We start from the raw sequence: 19954 nt of genomic DNA, 5'->3' as shown, positions 1-19954 counted from the left end.
ATTACTTTACAATATTGTAGTGGTTTTTGCCATACATTGACATGAATCAGCCATGACATCTTAATATTATAATGAAATTAGTGCTGACTTTGCAGAGTCCCTAGAATCTGTCTTAAAGTGCCATCGTGTTCCAGGATATGAAGGAATTAATGAAGGATAAAATTTGGAAAGTGAATTTTATTTATAATACCTAAGTTTGAAAAATAAGTTATAAATTTTTTTAAAACCTTAAAATGGTCTCAATTTTGTCTTGGCTTACCTACTGACAGACTTATTTATTTATTTATTTACTCACTGGCTTATTGCTTACAACCTTTGCCTACAATATAAAGGATTTTTTTAAAAAACTTTCTAGATAGCAGATATTTTGTCTCTAACTAGAAGAATTTCCTGAGATTTATGTAGCCTTTACTATAATTTTGATTGTTTAAGAGAGGAAAAAAAGCAAAGGTTTCTTGTTCCTCACTTACAAAAGAACCACGATTCTTTACAATCCTGTTAGCTTCTTCTTAAAATTTTAAAATGTTTTATTGACACTTTGATTAAAAATTTAATGAAATATTATTTCTCAGGCATTCATAATCCTACTTAGTCATGCCCAAATTTCCTCCTTCGACTTTTGCCTTGCTCAAATCAGATCCTCCATATAGAAAACGTCAAATAAATCTTGTAGAATATCTTTTAAATTACCTTTGTGATTTCTTAGAGGGTTCTCAGAAAACAACAAAGTTTTGTTGCTTCACCTTACAAGAAGAGAGATGCTAGAAATACTTAGGCTCATTCATTAGTTACGTTTGATGAGTTACATGAGAAAAATTCTCAAATAAGGAGCTACTAAGGCTGCCTAGGTTAAATTGGTATGAGTCAATGCCACTAACTTTTTCTGACTTCTGTGCTTTGTTACAGTTTCCTAGAGATTCATCAGTGCCTCACTGTCCATGTCACATTTCTGATTAACAGAGTCTTGATGGTATATTGCTTGATATTAGGCAACAACATTATGTTGTTACCAGTCTTAATTTCAGTTATTTAAAGTGCTAGGTAGGCTACAACCATACTTACCTCTTTTTAAAGACTTTTTTGAAGGAGAAGTTTTAGGCTTACAACAAAATTAAAGGAAGACAGAGATTTCCCAATGCCCTTCCCTCCACCACACACACATAACCTTCCCCTCATCAACATCCCCCACCAGAGTGGTGCATTTGCTATAACTGATGAACCTACAATGTCATGCCACAGTCAAGCAAAGTCTGTAGGTTACCTTAGGGTTCACTGTTGGCCTCGTACGTTCTGTGGGTTTGGACAAACGTATAATGTTGTAACCATCATTATGCTATCATACAAATTTTACTGCCCTAAAAATCCTCTGTATTCTACTTGTGTTCATTCCTGCTGTTCTTAACCCTGACAACAACTGATCATTTCATAATCTCCATTGTATTGCTTTTTTGAGAATGTTCTATAGTTGAAATCATACAATACACAGCCTTTTCAGGTTGGCTTCTTTTGCTTAGTAATATGCATTTAGGTTTCTTCATGTCTTTTCATGCCTTGATAGCTCATTTCTTTTTATCACTGAATAATATATTATTGTCTGCATTTATTTATCCATTCACCTATTGAAAGACATTCTGTTTGCCTCCAAGTTTGAAAGTTGGAAGTTGCTATACACAACTATGTTTAGGATTTTATGTGCACATAGGTTTTCGACTCCTTCGTGTAAATACCAAGAAGCATGTTTGTTAGATCCTACGATAAGAGTATTTTTAGTTTATGAGAAGCTGCCAAACTGTCTTCCAAAGTGGCTTGCATAATTTTGCATTTCCACCAGCAACAACTGAGAGTTCTCATAGCTCCATATCCTCACCAGCATTTGGTGTTGTCAGATGCTCCCAGTTCTTATAAGTGTATAGTGGTATCTTTGTGTTATAATTTGCATTTCTCCAATGACATATGACATGAAACACTTTTTTATGTGTTTGTGTGCCATTGTATATCTTCTTTGGTGAAGTGTCTGCTAAGACTTTGACCCATTTTTTACTTGGGATGGTTTTCTTATTGTTGAGTTTTAAGAATTCTTTGTGCATTTTAGATAACTGTTTTTTTTTTTACCATATGTGTGTTTTACAAATATTTTCTCCCAATCTGTGGCTTACAACAAAATTCTATGAAGCCTTTAAAAGGAAATAGATAGATCTGTATGTACTAATATAGAAATATATCTGATACAGATTATTAAATAGAGGGAAAAGTACAGAATCAAGACAACTTTGTGCATACAAGACAAATATTTTTCCTTCTGGAAATACCAAAGAATAATGGTGATGTGAAACTTATCTTATGTTGTTAATTTGTTCCTTTCTCTACTTTTTAAAATTTTCTAAACATTTAAAATTTATTTATTCTACTTATATGGTAGTATAGACTTCAGGCAATTTTCCTCAATTTGCTTATTCCTCAAGTTGTGTGTGTGATTTAATTTAAAATTAAAGAAAAACTAACATATTTTCATAGAGTTTTAAAGGAAGTCCTTCAAAGAAATCAAGAACATACCGGTTTCCCTAAATTTGACCCTAGCTTTCTCAATTTTTTCTCATGTAAAACTATTCTCCAGCCAGCCTGGCCAAATACCTCAGTTTGCTTTCCTTTATCTTACAATTTATCTATTTTGTTACCTTAGTATGACATATACTTTCATGTCTGTAATTTCTCCTCATCTTTAAGAATCAATCTATGCATAGTCTTCTTTAGAAAGCATTTAATTTCCAGGACAAAGTTAAGTTCTTCCTTCTCTAGATTCACATACCTCTTACATTTCTTTCAATGGCTTTCCTGGCAGTTCAGCCATAAAGAATTTGCCTGCAATCCAGGAGATGCAGGTGACAGTGTTATATTGCTATGTGTTTTTGTCTCCTGTCTTTTTGAAGGATTATAAAGAAGGTTCAGAGCCAAAGAACTGATGCTTTCAAATTGTGGTACTGGAGAAGAGTCTTGAGAGTCTTTTTGTCTGCAAGGAGATCAAACCAGTCAATCTTAAAAAAAAATCAACCCTGAGTATTCATTGAAAGGAGTTATGCTGAAGCTGAAGCTCCAATATTTTGGCCACCTGATGCAAAGAGCCAACTCATCGGAAAAGATCTGATGATGGGAATGACCGAGGGCAGGAGGAGAAGGGGGCGACAGAGGATGAGATAGTTGGATAGCATCACTGACTCAATGGACATGAGTTCAAGCAAACTCCGGGAGATAGTGAAGGACAAGGAAGCCTGGCATGCTACAGTCAATGGGGTTGCAAGGAATTGGAAACAACCTGGCTACTAAACAACACCAAAGCATCTGGAGGTCAGGACTCTTTATTCATACCAATAGATAAAAAGGCACAGTTACTGGCATAGTATCTAGAATATAGTAAAAACTTAAAATGCTTGATGAATGAATGAACTTTTAATGAAAATGATTTATCCTCAATCTAAGAGTAGTCAAGTCTAGTCAAGGCTATGTTTTTTCCAGTAATCATGTATGGATGTGAGAGTTGGACTATAAAGAAAGCTGAGTGCCAAAGAATTGATGCTTTGAACTGGTATTGGAGAAGACTTTTGAGAGTCCCTTCAACTGCAAGGAGATCCAACCAGTCCATCCTAAAGGAAATCAGTCCTGAATATTCATTGGAAGGACTGATGCTGAAGCTGAAACTCCAATACTTTGTCCACCTGATGCGAAGAACTGACTCATTTGAAAAGACAAATGTCCACCTGATGCGAAGAACTGACTCATTTGAAAAGACCCTGATGGTGGGAAAGGTTGAAGGCAGGAGAAGAAGGGGATGACAGAGGATGAGATGGTTGGATGGCACCACTGACTCAATGGACATGAGTTTGAGTAAACTCCGGGAGTTGGTGATGGACAGAGAGGCCTGGCGTGCTGCAGTCCATGGGGCTGCAAAGAGTCGGACACGACTGAGAGACTGAACTGAACTGAAGAGTAGTCAAAAGGAAAACTCATCTTTGGACTTTCCAAGAATTCTCCAATGTGGTTAAGAACATGGCTCTTTAGTAAGACTGCATTGTTTAACTCTCAGTTCTGCTCTCTTATTAGCTGTATATCTTGAGACAATTACAGAACTTCTCCAACTCTCTTTTTTAAAATATAAAGTAAGGATAATACTAGAACATTGCAGACTTGCGGATTAAATGAAATAAAACTTGTAAAGAGTTTAGAACAGCACCTGCATGCGTGCATGCTCAGTCGGAAGTCATGTACAATTCTTTTGCAATTGCACGGACTGTAGCCCACCAGGCTCTTCTGTCCATGAAATTTTCCAGACAAGAATACTGGGGTGGGTTGCCATTTCCTCCTCGAGGGGATTTTCCTGATCCAGGAATCAAACCTGCGTCTCCCAAGTCTCATGCATAGGCAGGCAGATTCTTTTTGACTGAGCCACCTGGGAACAGTGCCTAGCACATAGTAAAAACTAAATACATATTATCCTTTAGAATTACTGTATTAGATCCATTCTCCTATTTTTTTAGAAAAAATATTAATTCATTATTTTTAAAATTTTTGGCTGAGCTGGATCTTTGTTGCTTCTTGTGGACTTTCTCTAGTTGCAGCAAGAAAGGATTACACTCTCATTGCTGTGCATGGACTTCTCATTGCAGCGGAGCACAGGCTCTAGCATGCAAGGGCTTCAGTAGTTACAGCTCATGGGCTTGCCAGTTGTGGCTCACTGGTTTAATTGCCTTGTGGCATGTGGGATCTTCTCTGACCAGGGATGTGTCAACTACATTGGCAGGTGGATTCTTAAACACTGGACAACCACAGAAGTCTCGTTCTCTGATTTTCTTTTTTTTTTTTTTCTTTTTTTAACTTAAAGTGGTAGAAAGAATTGGAATTACTCTATGTCTTGAGAGTCCCTTGGACTGCAAGGAGATCCAACCAGTCAATCCTAAAGGAAGTCAGTCCTGAATATTCATTGGAAGGACTGATGCTGAAGCTGAAACTCCAGTACTTTAGCCACCTGATGTGAAGAACTGACACACTGGAAAAGACCCTGATGCTGGGAAAGATTGAATATGGAGGAGAAGGGGATGACAGAGGATGAGATGGTTGGTTGGCATCACTGACTCAATGGACATGAGTTTGAGTAAGCTGAGAGAGTTGGTGATGGACAGGGAGGCCTGGCATGCTGCAGTCCATGGGGTCGCAAAGAGTCGGACATGACTGAACAACTGAACTGATGTCTTTAATTGCCCAACAATGGTACATTTTGGTGGTAAGCTAATTTGTCACTGGAATCTTCTCACTTTCTCTACACATGGGCCTTGAGGCAAATTTCCTTGTTTGGGACCCTAAGCTTCCATTTTCTTCTTCAGTTCATATTTCTAGCTTGTGCCTGGTTTCAATGAGGTAAGAGTTATTCTTTCGATCCTAAATACCCTTCTTGTCTTCTAGGCCTGCTGCTCTTCAGAGTTCCCTTCATATATCATCCTTTTTATGTAGTTTTCCAAGAATGGCTGTAATGATCACATGAATTATAATATACTACAGTTGCTTACTTGTTTGTATTTCCCACTAGACTAAGCTTTGTTAAGCCAGTGATCTTTTCTCATTATTCTGTTTAGCCAATGCCAAGAACAAGGTTTAATGGTCTAGAAACATGCTAAATCTTGAAACAAGTTTATAGCTTTGAATGATCTGTGCTTTACCAGACTTGAAAAAACATTTTTTAGCTAAAATGACTTCTCTGTAGTTTTCTTTGTAGCTATGATGAAAGTAACTTGCTAAGACTTTTTCAATTATTTATTTATTTTATACAAATTTATTAGAGATCTTCTAATTACAAAGTAGACAAAATGTTCTTGGAAAAAAAAAAACCAGATATAATTCAAGACATGGGTCCTGCCATAGTAGCTCAGAGATTAGTGGTAGAGACAAAGCACAATCAATAAAAAAAACACACAATCAATAAGAATGATACAAATGATGTGTTCAAAATAAGAAGTAGAGAAAGTGATGTGTGTTAACAGATAGGAGCAGGATTATGCTGGCCATTATTTTCACAACCAGCTCTCTCAGAGTGAAAGCCTTGATTTGTAGAATTTGCCAGTTTCCTAATGTAAATACTCCTACCAATACTGGTTTCTAGCTATGATTGAGATCACCGAATGCAAAGTTGTGAAAATCTGTACATAATTCAACCTTGCTAGTGATTCGGGGCTGGCTCCAACATGCCTTTGGATGGGAGAAATGGTTTTAGACTGTCATAGTCTGGTCATTCATCACAGAAGAGCTTAAAATTGAAAATAGTTTTGAAGATTGTATAGTAATTAGATTAGTCATGGAAAATACATTCCAGATTTGGAGACTGGTAAAAGCAATGCATAGCAGCAGTAATGAGTGTGGAACATTCAGGCAAATGTATTCAGCACACAGCAGGTATTCAACAAATATGTTTGTGAATAATTGAACAGTAATAAATAGAGCATCTGATTGGAAAATGCATCTCTGTACGCCAAGAACTAAGAGGACGGCTCAGATGTTGCAGCAATCCACGGTCTCTATCCTTCTTTATAAAGATGCTTTTCAGAGGAGATGATTGGATGACATCACGGACTCCATGGACATGAGTTTGAGGAAATTGTAGGAGATAGGGAAGGACAGGGAAGCCTGGCATGCTGCAGTCCATGGGGTCACAAAGAGTTGTACACAACTGAGTAGCTGTAAGATAGGATTAATAAATAATTCTAAGAAAGAAGAAAATGTTAATTTTCAAAGGTGGAAGAGGCTTGTAAATGTTGTAGATCTTCATAATAGCTTTACCTCCATTAAAAATGCCTCCAAACATTGAATTAAATTATAGCATTTTCTATAAATATATATCAAGGTGGGATAGATAAAGATCAACCATTTTCTCTCACCTGGCTTAAAATATGGAATTCGGTGGTTGGCAGGAGTCAAGAAATGTTTTTTGTAAAGGACCAGAAACTAGATCTTTTCTATTTTGTGGGCCATATGGTCTTGTTTCAACTGTGTGATTTTAGCATGAAAACAGCCATAGACAATATGTAGATGAATGATTGTGGTTACATCTTATTTACAAATAAGGTAAGGGACAGATATGGCCTAAAAGCCATAGTTTGCATGATTCTTGCCTGGGGCATCAAGAGATCTAGGAAATGTAGGTTTCTTTAAAGTTCACAGGATGGCACCAAAGATCAAAAAAATGCCAAAAATTCACAAAGATAATATGACATACAAATGACTCAGTAAACAGGATGAGATGGTGGGAGGCATCATTGACTCAATGGACATGAGTTTGAGCAAATTCCTGGAGACAGTGAAGGACAAGGAAGCCTGGCATGCTGCAGTCCATGGAGTCGCCAAGAGTCATACATGACTGAGTGACCAAACAACAGCAAACAGTTTAACCTGTTCTGGTGGGATATTTTTCCCAACACTCTTCCTTCTGCCTTGATGTCTAGGTTTGGTGGTTTTGATGTTATTTGCTATCATAATTTTGGTGTTTACATATTTTCTTGAAAACTCATCTCTGAATAAAACTTGATATGGGATATTACTTACTTCTTATAATATTAAAGTTGCCAAGAAAGCAATAAAATCTGCTTAATAATCTTCCAGGCAAATATTCACTTACTTATTTGATATATATCCATGTTCTTGGGAACATGAGTGAGGTGGAGATGGTGACAACTTCTTCAACCACTCATCATTGATGGACCCTTATGTTGTTTCCACATCCTGGTTATTGTAAATAATACTGCTACGAACGTAGGAGTGTCCTTTTCAAGTTAAGTGTTTTGTTTTCTTTGGATATATCCCCAGAATTGGGACTGCTGGATCATATGGTGGTTGTATTTTTAATTTTTTGAGGATCCTCCATAGCATTTTCCATAATGGCTATATCAGTTTACAAATTTCACCAAAACTGCACAAAGATTCCTCTTTCTCCACATTCAGGCCAGCATTTATCTCTTGTCTTTTTGTTGATGGCCATTCTAACAAGCAGTACTATTTCATTTTGGTTTTAATTTGCATTTCTCTAATGACTAGTGATGAGCATCTTTTTATGTACTTGTTGGCTTTTTGTACATTTTCTTGACGTCCACTACATTTAAAACCAATAAGCACATAATTTATGAAGTGCCAACCAACCTGTCAACAAACGCATGATGAAGAAGGAAGATGGGATCATTGGCAGATCCTGGTACCTGGGACATCGTTCCATTCATGTAGATGTGCAAGGCATTGTGCATACTGCTTTGAGAGGCATCTGCTATCCCAGTAAGTGGATTAGCAAATCCTGTTGGCAAAAAGAAAATTGAAAAAAAAAAAAGTAGTTTTAATGATTTAAAATCTAAGTGAGTTTCTCGTTTGGTTTACAACTGCACTTGAAAAATAATTGCCTGATTCAAAACAATAAAGTCAATCATAAAATGCATTCTGTACTGGGATTGTTTATATTCTAGATACCCAGTGAGCATTTAATAAATCTTTGTAGAGTTGAATGGTGTTACTCTGGTCACAATGGACTGATTAACCAGATGGAATTGGCAAAGCCAGTCTGTGTTCCATCCTGTTGCTTCTGCCTAGTATTCTTCCTTTAGATCCTAAAAAGTAATAAGACCTTTTTGCAATAATCAGCACAGTCACTCTCACTTCAGTCTGTAACAGCACTTAAAAACAGATCTTTCCAGCTGTTACATGTCCTCTTGCTTTCCAGTTCTGGTGGTTACTTTTAATTTTTATTTCTGATTCCAGAGAAAAATTAAAACTTGTGACCACTGACATTACAATTCATCTTTGACAGTCTGGAGGACTTCAGGTAATGTGTTTCATTTTGCAAAATATTTCAAAGTTAATCAGGACTCTATTAAATGGCTCTATTCAATGCACCAGGAAAAATAATTATGATAAGAGTTATTTTTTTCTGTATGTTAATTGAGCTAAATGCTTTCTGTGACATAAGTCCTTCAGTCTTTGCAGCAGCTCTGCTGATTAGACATTATCCCCACTGGAAAGAAGAGAAAAATGAAGCTCAGAAAAAGTCCTGAGATTTCCAAGCTTGCACAGGTAGTAAGTAGCAGATTGGGCATTTTAACCCATATCAGTTAGACGGCAACATCTGAGCTCTTGATATTCTATGTTCTCTCCCATACATTACCAGGGAATAGGTGAAGTATGATATTTCAGTGTCCATTCAGGAAAAACCCAAAACAAAAGTAGAATTCAGATTTAAAATCAAACAAAGGGGGAGGAATGGAGTTAAACTGTAAATCAGAACCAAGCTAAAGGAAAATGCCAAGGACATACGGAATTTCAAAATTTAGCATTAGCAGGAAAACAGAAACTGTGAGGTTATAATTTTATTTTAAAAGGTAGGATAGAAACAGTGCAGACAATAGGAGGCAGAGGGAAACTAGCTTCCTTTCAAACAATTAGGATTATTTTGTTGTCAGCTCCATTTTTAAAGTGCATCTCTTGACTTTTGAGTTCAATGCTTTGTGTTCTCCTACCGTTGTGGCTGACAGTATCTCTGCCCCCTCAGCTGATGTCTGTCTCCTCCTTTCGAGCTTTTATACTCATTCTCAGAGACAGTATCAAGCCCAGCTACCTCCGGAAGCTTAGCCCAAGACCATACACTTCTCTCTCCCCTCTGACATCGCTTGTGTATGACAACTTTATGATTGTGTATGTGTGTGTGTGCTCAGTTGCTCAGTCATGTCTGACTCTTTGTGACCCATGGACTGTAGCCCACCAGGCTCCTCTGTCCATGGGATTCTCCAGGCAAGAGTACTGGAGTGGGCTGCCATTTCTTCTCCAGGGGATCTTCCTGACCCAGGGATCAAATCCACATTTCTTGCTTCTCCCGCATTGGCAGAGATTCTTTACCACGAGCGCCACCTGAGAAGCCTAAGATTGTATATACATGGTTCTTAATATGTGCAGAGATTTTTCTAAAAGCTTAGCATGATTATTTTCATGTAACCTTCAGAATGATTCTACAAATTAGATATCTTCATAATCTCTGTTATGTAGATTTGGATAAAACAGCTTAGAGAGTTTAAGCAAATTGCCTAAGATTAAAAAGCAAATAACAGAAGCTAAGGTTGGAACACAAACCTGTTTTATTCCAGAACTTAAGCTCTTAAATGCATTAGTTTATTGCTTTTCCTATTAGTAATAATTCATATATCATGGGAGGAATTTCTGTAGAGCAATGGTCTTTAAGCTTTTATCTTTGAGTAGAACAAAATGAAAGCTTTAAAACCATCTTTTATGTATGCTCTCACATATTTTAAGTAGTTTCTAAATTGCTTTAATTATAATTGCAAATAGTTTTAGAGGAAAAAATTCAAGGGTAGATATTGCAAATAGTATAAATTTTAAAATAAAAATTTGAAATCACTTTATAAAAGTGTATCCAGTGTAATGGTTTGATATTTGCCATCATCCATATGAAAAGTACCTAAACAAACTCTTCTCTTATAGTCTTAAATTTTATAGGATTTCCTTTTTTTTCACTAGATCTCACGTTCTTATTCTGTTTTCTCACAGGAGTATGCCAAAATGTTATATATTATGCTTGAAATATTTTTTAAAACTTCATCAGCCTATCATACTTTTCTGCAACAAAACTAGGTATAGAAGTTAAAATCACCTTTTAAAAACTTCATGTGACAATATAATCTAGATTGTCATTAAAAATTTTAGTAATACATATTTTATTAGAATGATGTAACACTAAACATTTTACAAAATAAGTTATTAAATAAAAAAGGAAAGTTTTATTGAAAATTCATTTCTTAACAATATTTATGAAAGGGCTTCCCTGGTGGCTCAGACAGTAAAGAATCTGCCCACAATGCAGTAGACCAGGCTTGATCCCTGGGTTGGGAAGATCCTCTGGAAAAGGGATGACTACCCACTCCAGTATTCTTGCCTGGAGAATCCCATGGATAGAGGAGCCTGATGGGCTGCAGTCCATGGGGTTGTAAAGAGTCAGATATGACTGAGTGACTAACATCTGTTAGTTAAAAGTTATTGCAGATATCTACAATACCCTGCAATAGTCCTTGCTAGAAAGAATAAGGCTTAGCATATTTTCAATTCTAAATTTTAAAAAAATCATTAGTCCTGAAAACTTTATTCTCATAAAAAACTAGATGGTAATAAAAAGATTATAGGAGTTTCACTTAATTACTTAAAGTCTTTTTTTAGTATATGCCAAAAATGACATAGCTGATTCAGCATCAAAATAATCTAATCCATCAGTGACAACTCAAACAAAAATTCTTTGATGAAAGTAGCTATAAGTGCTTTTATTTACAAAGCACTTAACTTTAAAGATACTCGCTACTTTTCATTAGAGCCATTCATTCCAGCAACACTGGCACCAATATTCCAAGTTCTCTGCTGTTTTAGTACCTCGAATGATTTTACCCCTCTGGGAGTGTACTGTGATAAGTATGGATATAGGCTAGAGGTACACCTTGCTTCTGAAAAGTTGAAGGGAGATTATGCAAGAGTAGGTGGTAAAGAAGAACTTCAGGAGATTTCTCATTCAGACTCATTTTAGTAAAGTATATTTGGGAGGAAGATATGGAAATAAATTTTCTTAAAACTCTCTGTGCCATGTACCCTTTAAGTGTCTTAGTGAAACTGTAGTGGTGTTTTTAGCAATTTGAAGATACTGTTTGTAGAGAAAAGACTTTTAGAGAAGAGCAAACTGGGTTTAAATTCTACGTTTCTTACTGAAAGTATTACTTTTCTCAAGTTATGTTTTGTGAGCCTTGTTTTCTTCATTGGTAAAAGAGGGAATAATTAATACCCACCTCTCATACGCCCAGTCAGTCAGTTCAGCCACTAAGTCGTGTCTGACTCTTTGCGACCCCATGGACTGCAGCACACAAGGTCTCCCTGTCTATCACCAGCTCTCAGAGTTTACTCAAACTCATGTCCATTGAGTCGGTGATGCCATCCAACCATCTCATCCTCTGTCGTCCCCTTCTCCTCTCGCCTTCAATCTTTCCCAGCATCGGGGTCTTTTCCAGTGAGTCAGTTCTTCGCATCAGGTGGTCAAAGTATTGGAGTTTCAGCTTCGGTATCAGTCCTTCCAATGAATATTCAGGACTGATTTGTTTTAGGACGGACTGGTTGGAACTCCTTACAGTCCAAGGGACTCTCAGGAGTCTTCACCAACACCACAGTTCAAAAGCATCAATTCTTTGGTGCTCAGCTTTCTTTTTAGCCCAACTCTCACATCCATACATGACTACTGGAAAAGCCACAGCTTTGACTAGATGGACCTTTGTCGGCAAAGTAGTGTCTCTGCTTTTGAATATGCTGTCTGGGTTGGTCATAGCTTTTCTTCCAAGGAGCAAGCGTCTTTTAATTTCGTGGCTGCAGTCACCATCTGCAGTGATTTTGGAGCCCCAAAAATAAAGTCTATCATTGTTTCCATTGTTTCCCCATCTATCTATTTATCAAACAATTTCTCTCACATTTATAGCAAGTGTGATGCAATTAGTATAGAATCTAGTACAAGACAAATGCTTCCTGAGTAGTACCTATCATTTCTGCAAGTTTGCTGCATCTGATAAATCAGTGCCTATTCAGAGAGCCGCTAACCAAGAATATGGTCCACTCCAACCGCAGAAAAACTGCTTTCGCCAAAAATTTCCACCTTAAGGATCCACCCCAGCACCAGATACTTCTTGACTCGAGACCCCATGAACTATAGCCCGTTAGGCTCCTCTGTCCCTGGGATTTATCTGGCAAGAGTACTGGAGTGGATTGCCATTTCCTTTTCCAGGGGATCTTCCTGACCCAGGCATGAGACCCATGTCTCTTCCACCTCCTGCATTGGCCGCAGATTCTTTACCACTAGCACCACTCGGGAAACCCCTCCTAAACTGATTTCTCTGCAAAAGCCTGCCTGCTTGCCCTCAGCCAACAATAGATGCGTCAGGGTGATCCTGAAAACTAGATTGCTATTCTAAGCATGTTTTCAGCCAGGCTAGAGTTTCTTTACTCATTTCTTTTGCTAACTTGCTGGATGATGCATCTAGGAAAGTCTCCAATGTTCTTATGAAGGGTATTTGAATAAGAAGCACATGGGGTTTGTCAGAATACATTGTGTTATATGCTCAAAAATAGTTTAAAGGTACAGGTTGGACAAACACCCAAACTCTTTGTGATAAGTACCAAATTGTTAATACAGGCAATCTGATTATATTAACAATTTTAAACGGACTATGTGTATCTAATCTCTTAAAATAGGACTGGAAAGTCCTCAGAAACAGAGACCAAAGACTTTGCTTTGATTTTCCATAGTCAGAAACAGAACCTTGCACTTCTTTGCATTTAAAAGAAAATATAAAATATTTCTCAACATAGTATATATATATGCAGATATGTACAATGTATATATGTGTGTGTTTGTATACACACAATGGAATCCTATTCCAGCCCTAAAAATGATAGAACTTTTGCCATTTGTAGCAACTTGGATGGACTTGGAGAGCATTACGCTAAGTGAAATAAGTCAGATAGAGAAAGCCAAATACTGCATAATATCACTTATATGTGGAATCTAAAAAATATACCACACTAGTGAATATAACAAAAAAGGAGCAGATTCACATATATGGAGAAGAATTTAGAGACTATCAGTGAGGAGAGGAGGGGGGCAGGGCCGGTATAGGGATAGGTGAATAAGTATGAACTATTGGGTATAAAATAAGCTACAAGGATATATTGTACAGGACAGGGAGTATAGCCAATATTTTGTAATAACTATAAATGAAAGATAACCTTTGAAAATTGTGAATCAGTATGTTGTACACCCGTAACTTATATAATATTATAGAGTAACTATACATCAATTTTTTAAAAAGCCTTTAAAAATATTTCTCAATTCTTCACTGATACCATCCTGTAAAAATTGGGAGGAGGAAAAATAACATTTCTCTCCATAAAATCTACAAGTGACCTTTAAAGAGCTCTATGCTCCTACTTGTTAAGTGACCAAATAAAGGAAATGTCATGGATGTAAATAATATAAAATGTGAATAAATTATTTTCTATTTTACTTCTTCACATAATTCATTTTTTGGCTGGTGAATCACCTTGAAAAAATAGAAAAGATAATATCATCAGTAGTTTCTCTTGCCAAGATTTTATTCCCTTTTGGAAGAGCGAGTCCAAGAGGACTTCTAGGCACAAATAATAGTAATTTATAGGTCAAACTTTTCAAATGTCTTTCATGTACATGATCTCATTTGAATCCCAGGGGTGAATATTATCACTGTCCCAAGTTTTCAGATAAGAAGACTTAATAGAAGTTAAAATACACACCTAAATTCAAGCTAGAAACCGAGGCAATCAAGGAATTGACTATGGCTCTGACTGATTTCAAATCTCATGCTCTTTTCTGCACACTAAAGTGGGGTAGTGTTCATATTGACTTGCTGACACACCTTGAAAACCCTTTATTATGCACTATGAGATGAATTTAGTGACTTACTATTTTCATTCATTGACTATCATCAGCAAGGTGCAGCATGCATTATTGCCTCTCTCTTGTCCAAGGGTTCCCCATGGATGGAAAGTCTAATAAGCCAGCAGGGACCTTGTTAGCAGTCACAAATGCCAAAATGGCTCAAAGTTCTTTGTGAAGGGCAGTGACAGTTGCCCAAATTACTCTGTGTTATGCCTTCAAGTCTGCGTGCTACATTCCTATGGGAAATTAATAAACACAGTTTCAGGCTGATGATAACAATAGGAAATTTCAGCTTGTCACTCCATCTATCTTTCTCTTTCGTTTCTTCCCCAATAGTACTCTGGAGAGTTTTTGTGTTTGTTCATTTTTTTTTTTTTTATATTGATGCCTATCTCTGAGCCCTGGAGATTCAGATTTAATTGGTACAGAGTGGGGCTCAGGCACTTGGAGTTTTAAAAACACCCCAGGCGGTTCTAATGTGCAAACAGGGTTGAAATTCAATGATTTAAGCAAAATTGCTCTCTAACCTCTAAACTTGAACTCGCACTTTAAAAACTTTACCTCTGAATATATTATTTCCTTCACCTAAAATATTTTCCTCCTATATTGTGACAGTCTAAAAATGCTTCTGCCTTTAAAATTCCACATCATGAACTTCTACCTTGAAATATTTTCATATTGATAACTACTTCAATGTGTACCCATGAAAATGATGTTTTAAAAAATTGAGCAACTACTACAAAGCAGGCATTAGGTAGGTGTTTTCACATATATTATCTAATTCAGTATACTCCTTTCTAGGAAGCTGGGCTATAAATGTTACACTTTATCATGCTTGTTGGAGTCTAAAATGTGAAAAAATACATGGTTAAATTTTTAGAACAGAGTACATTGAATTTATTTGATTTAATTTTAAATGCTTCTCTAACCTATTTTAACACTTCATAGAGTTTCAGGGGTATAACTGGAGAAAAAACCAAACAGAAGATAGAAAAATGTACATTGATGCATGTAAAGATCAAAGAGAAGGGACAGTTGACAAGAACCCCCTGCCATGACCCCCCCCCCAATGTTTTCCAATTCACTCTCCTGGTGCAGCTTTCTTCTGGAACTATGAAGTGCATAGCCTCACAGGGTTACACACAATGATTTTATGAGGTTGTATTTCATGGTTGAATATTTTTTAAAAGTTTATAATTTAGATGACTCGCAGCAGAATATAATACTGTAGATCAAAAAGGATCCTTGGATCTATGCAAGTCCCTAGTTACAATGAAGCATTGACTTTAATTCCAACTTCAAGGTTTCTTACACAAAGTGCTAGCTCTACAGTCATAGACATAATTAATCAGCATTTATGTTTATCAGAAAATATTTTTAATTTGACTCAGGAAGCCTCTTCAACTATGGGGAACAAAGCAATGAAGTAAACACTGTTGTGGGCTATTGTTTACCGTGTAATTATTAGATGGCAGTTAAAAGGTCACAGTTCAGATGGTGAAGAATCCTCCTGCAATGCAGGAGACCCTGCTTCAATTCCTGGGTCAGAAAGTTCCCCTGGAGAAGGGATAGGCTACCCACTCCAGTATTCCTGGGCTTCCCTGGTGGCTCAGTCAGTAAAGAATCTGCCTGCAATGGGGAGACCTGGGTTTGATCCGTGCGTTGGGAAGATCACCTGGAGGAGGGCATGGCAAACTCCAGTATTCTTGCCTGGAGAATCCCATGGACAGAGGAGCCTGGAGGGCTACATACAGCCCTCCATGGGGTCTCAGAGAGTTGGACACGACTGAGTGACACAGTATGGGCAGCACAAAAGATCACAAATGATCCACAAATTATGTAAATTTCTTAGAAATGCAAACACTCAAACCCTACCAAAAACTGTGAATCAGAAAGTCACTGAGATTCACCATTTGTGTTTAAAAGTCTTTCTGGTGATTTTAATGTACACTAATGTCTGCATTAGAGAACCACTGCTCTAATTTTCATTGTTTGCCCAAAGACAATGGTGAAATCAGTCAAAATTGTAGTCATCTCCATGAATTCAATAAAGAAAGTAGAATTATTTCCTGTATTATCACTTGAAATTGTTTATTGTTTTAAACATCAGACTAATTTCTCCTCATGGTAACATCAATGTTCATGTGTGTATATGTATACTTGTGTGTATGTAAAGAAAATGACATGTAGTCCTTTTCTTTATATACATATTATATTTAAACAGTATACATGTGATTTACATTATCCAGTGATTTTTTTCAACAATTCTTAGATCTTATCTCCAGTTTATAAACATATCTATAAAGTTTTCTTACATATCAATCATAATGGTTCATTCTTCATTTACAATTTGTCTGAAGGTTGTTTTAAGGTAAAATTTTAAATGGCATTCCATATTCTTAGACTTGTGCATTCAGGAAAACTCAGGAGTCACAGTAGAATCATTTAGTTCACTAAATGGCACAGATTGAATCAAGCAAAGATCTTATAGGCAAAGTGTTATTCAAGCCGTCTTCTCTTCCTTGTTATTATTTATGACTGAATTGATAGTACCTCCTACATTTGGTATACTTCATTAGGTGTGATAAATCTTTGATAATACATTAATATTAATGCTAACTATTTTTGAAGAAAAGGTAGAGTCACAACCATTTTAGTCTCTGTTTGCCGCAGTCTATTCTGATTTTAGCACTGAAAGTCCTGGATCCTAGGTAGAGCCAGCTTTATAGGCATGCAACTGAGTGTTTCTCACCCAAACCTATCCACACTTGGCTTAATGCTTTGCTGTTGCTATCTTGAAATTTTTAATAATTTTTGAAAGAACTGCTTCATGTTTTCATTTTGTGATATATTCTGGAAATTATATAGTTCATCTTAATTCTGGAAAGCCCCATAGTCTTGGGCAAACAAGGATGGTTAGTCACACTGAAAAATTTCTATATATAATATTCCTTCATCAGCTTGATTTGATAGGGCATTTCTATCATACACAAGTCTATTAAATCTTTTAAATGTATCCTAAAAGCTCATTTATGTCTTTACTTTTTAATCAGACAAGATCATTTAATGATACTCTCATATGCAAGTCACAGATTGTCTCTATATTTATAATTTTCTGTAATGAATATTATAACATATTTGCATAACATGTTAAGAGTTCATAAAGTATATTTTTTTAATTTGACATTCCTAGTAATGTACTAGAAAAATATTAACCAGATCTCAGAGGAAAAATGAAGGTGGTAGTGGAGAATATGTTGACTTGTACTGTCTTTCAATTTCCATAACGTAAATAGTCCCATGATTGTTTCTTTCAAAGTACCAATTGGTTCTCATTGAGCAAAGGGTTGGGAAAAGATCTTGTCAACTCTCAAAGCAGATATGAATTAGCACACCCTTGTATGTTCCTCACATAAAGGAGATAGAGCAAAGTTCAGCATGCCTATACTACCAATAAAGTTAGTGAGATTGAAAATCTAGATAACACATTAAAAGTCACATGTCTTCTGAATGGCTAATTCCAAAATTGTATCAATCATCTCATTTTAAATGCCATATTTTCCCCTTAAATCATTCTGTTTCTCTTCTCTTTCATATCTAGAAACTTGTACATAAGAGTTATTGCTATGAATGTGTAAGAGCATACATATGCACGGATGAGAAAAAATTAATATCAAATAAAGTTAGGTTGCACTAGTGGTAAAGAACACACCTGCCAATGCAGGAGACATAAGAGATGAGAAGTGGGTTCAATCTCTAGGTTGGAAAATACCCTGGAGAAGGAAATGGCAACCCACTCCAGCATTCTTGCCTGGAGAATCCCATGGACAGAGAACCTGGTGGGCTACAGCCCATGAAGTCGCACAAGAGTCAGATATGACTGAAGCAACTTAGCACACAAAGTTAGCCACAGGGAAGTATAATCAATAAAAATTCTATAGAGTCTTCCCTATGCTAACAAATTACAAAGCCTCATCTTCATAGTTTAATTATAAATGGAAATATAATTCATACCTTTGTCATGACTTAATTACCACTTGGCAACAGAGATTACTGCTTTTACTATGCTCTTCACCCCTGTGTAGTAGGCTGTTTTATTATATACCTATGAAACAATCCTCACAGTAACTCTGTAAAGAGGATACAATTGAAGCAACTTTCAGGTGGTCAAACCAATGCTTAGAAAGGTTCAATGGTTTATCCAAGGTCATTCAACTGGTAAGTGGTGGAGCCAGAATTTGGGGCTAGTTATCTATCAGATTTCTGCTCTCAATCATTCTGTTACACTCCCTTACTTGGTGTAGAACTATTAATTATACTGAAATATAAATACATTAAGATGACAACAGACTTTCTTTTCTAGTTATAACAATACCCTTAATTCTTTTTAAGGAATTCCCTTAATTCTTTTTATGAAAAAAATTGAAACAAACAAACCAACCCAAAGCATCAAGGACTTCCCTGGTGGTCTAGTAGCTTTAGACTTCACCTTCCAATGAGGTGTTGTGTGTTCGATCCCTGGTCAGGGAGCTAAGGCTGCACATACCTTGCAGCCAAAAAACCAAAACATAAAACAGAAGCAGTATTGCAACAAATTCAATAAAGACTTTAAAAATGGTCCACTTAAAAAAAAATCTTAAAAAACAAACAAACAAAGAGCACAAGGCATTGTATCCAGCCCAGTTTTCTATAATATACTCATGCAGCATAGAGAAAGCCCTTGATATTATGGACATTCCCACTCTCTTCTTTAAGATGAGTACCTTAAAAGCTTCCTATCATAAGACCTCAAAGGCATGTAGGCAGTTGAATCAATCAGGTTCTTGTCACAAAACACCGAGAAGTTTGGAATTCTTCGGTAATGCCACCAATATACAAGGTCAGATGTTTATCCAGTGTTTGTCTCTGTCAAATGCAATTCCCTTACTGAATGTCAAACGTTTGTAGACTGTATTTTTCCTCCTTTACCCTTGATATTCATTGTCACTTGCTGCTGTTGTCAATTTCTCTTCCATCACCCCACCCCATCCATCAGCTTCCTAGGCATTTGCTCTTTTCCATTTTGCTTTTTTTTCAGCCATGCAGGGTTCTAGTTCCTATTTTAGAGGGCTGTTTACTAGCATCAATTCCATGCAAAGCCATATCAGAGTGCAAGGTGAAAAGAAAAATCAGTAATACCGACTCTGTCTTTATTTAAATTTTTGGTATTTCATTTTAAAACAGGTTTCTAGAATAGAGATATAACTCCATCTCAAAGATTGTTTTTATGAGTCTTTCTAAGTAGAAAGTACTATCATTTTGCTACAATTTGGATATCAGCTCAGCTTAGAAATAATGTTTTTCTGAAACATTTTTTGTCCACTGGAGTTCTCAAATACTGGTCTATTCCATTGTTTAGAATTTACTTTCTAAATGGGGTTAGAAAATAGACTA

At 36.4% G+C, this 19954-nt stretch overlaps 1 protein-coding gene across 2 annotated transcripts in view; it reads right to left on the bottom strand.

Moving 5' to 3' along the window:
• Window positions 1-19954, bottom strand: part of TYR (tyrosinase) — a 120211-nt gene that overhangs the window by 62144 nt on the left and 38113 nt on the right. For both annotated transcript variants that reach the window (XR_014066485.1, XM_081533346.1), the window contains exon 3: window positions 8173-8320. Coding sequence is in view for 1 of the 2 variants with exons in the window: in XM_081533346.1 (XP_081389472.1) it covers window positions 8173-8320 (148 nt within the window). In the remaining variant the exon portion in view is untranslated. The remainder of the gene's footprint in view (window positions 1-8172; window positions 8321-19954) is intronic.

This window comes from Giraffa tippelskirchi, chromosome 10, assembly GCF_054371585.1.
Source record: "Giraffa tippelskirchi isolate mGirTip1 chromosome 10, T2T-mGirTip1v1.2.pri, whole genome shotgun sequence".
In the NCBI taxonomy this organism is placed as follows: Eukaryota; Metazoa; Chordata; class Mammalia; order Artiodactyla; family Giraffidae; genus Giraffa; species Giraffa tippelskirchi.
Note: the sequence above shows the minus strand (reverse complement) of the source record. Positions and strands in the feature narration are given on the sequence as shown.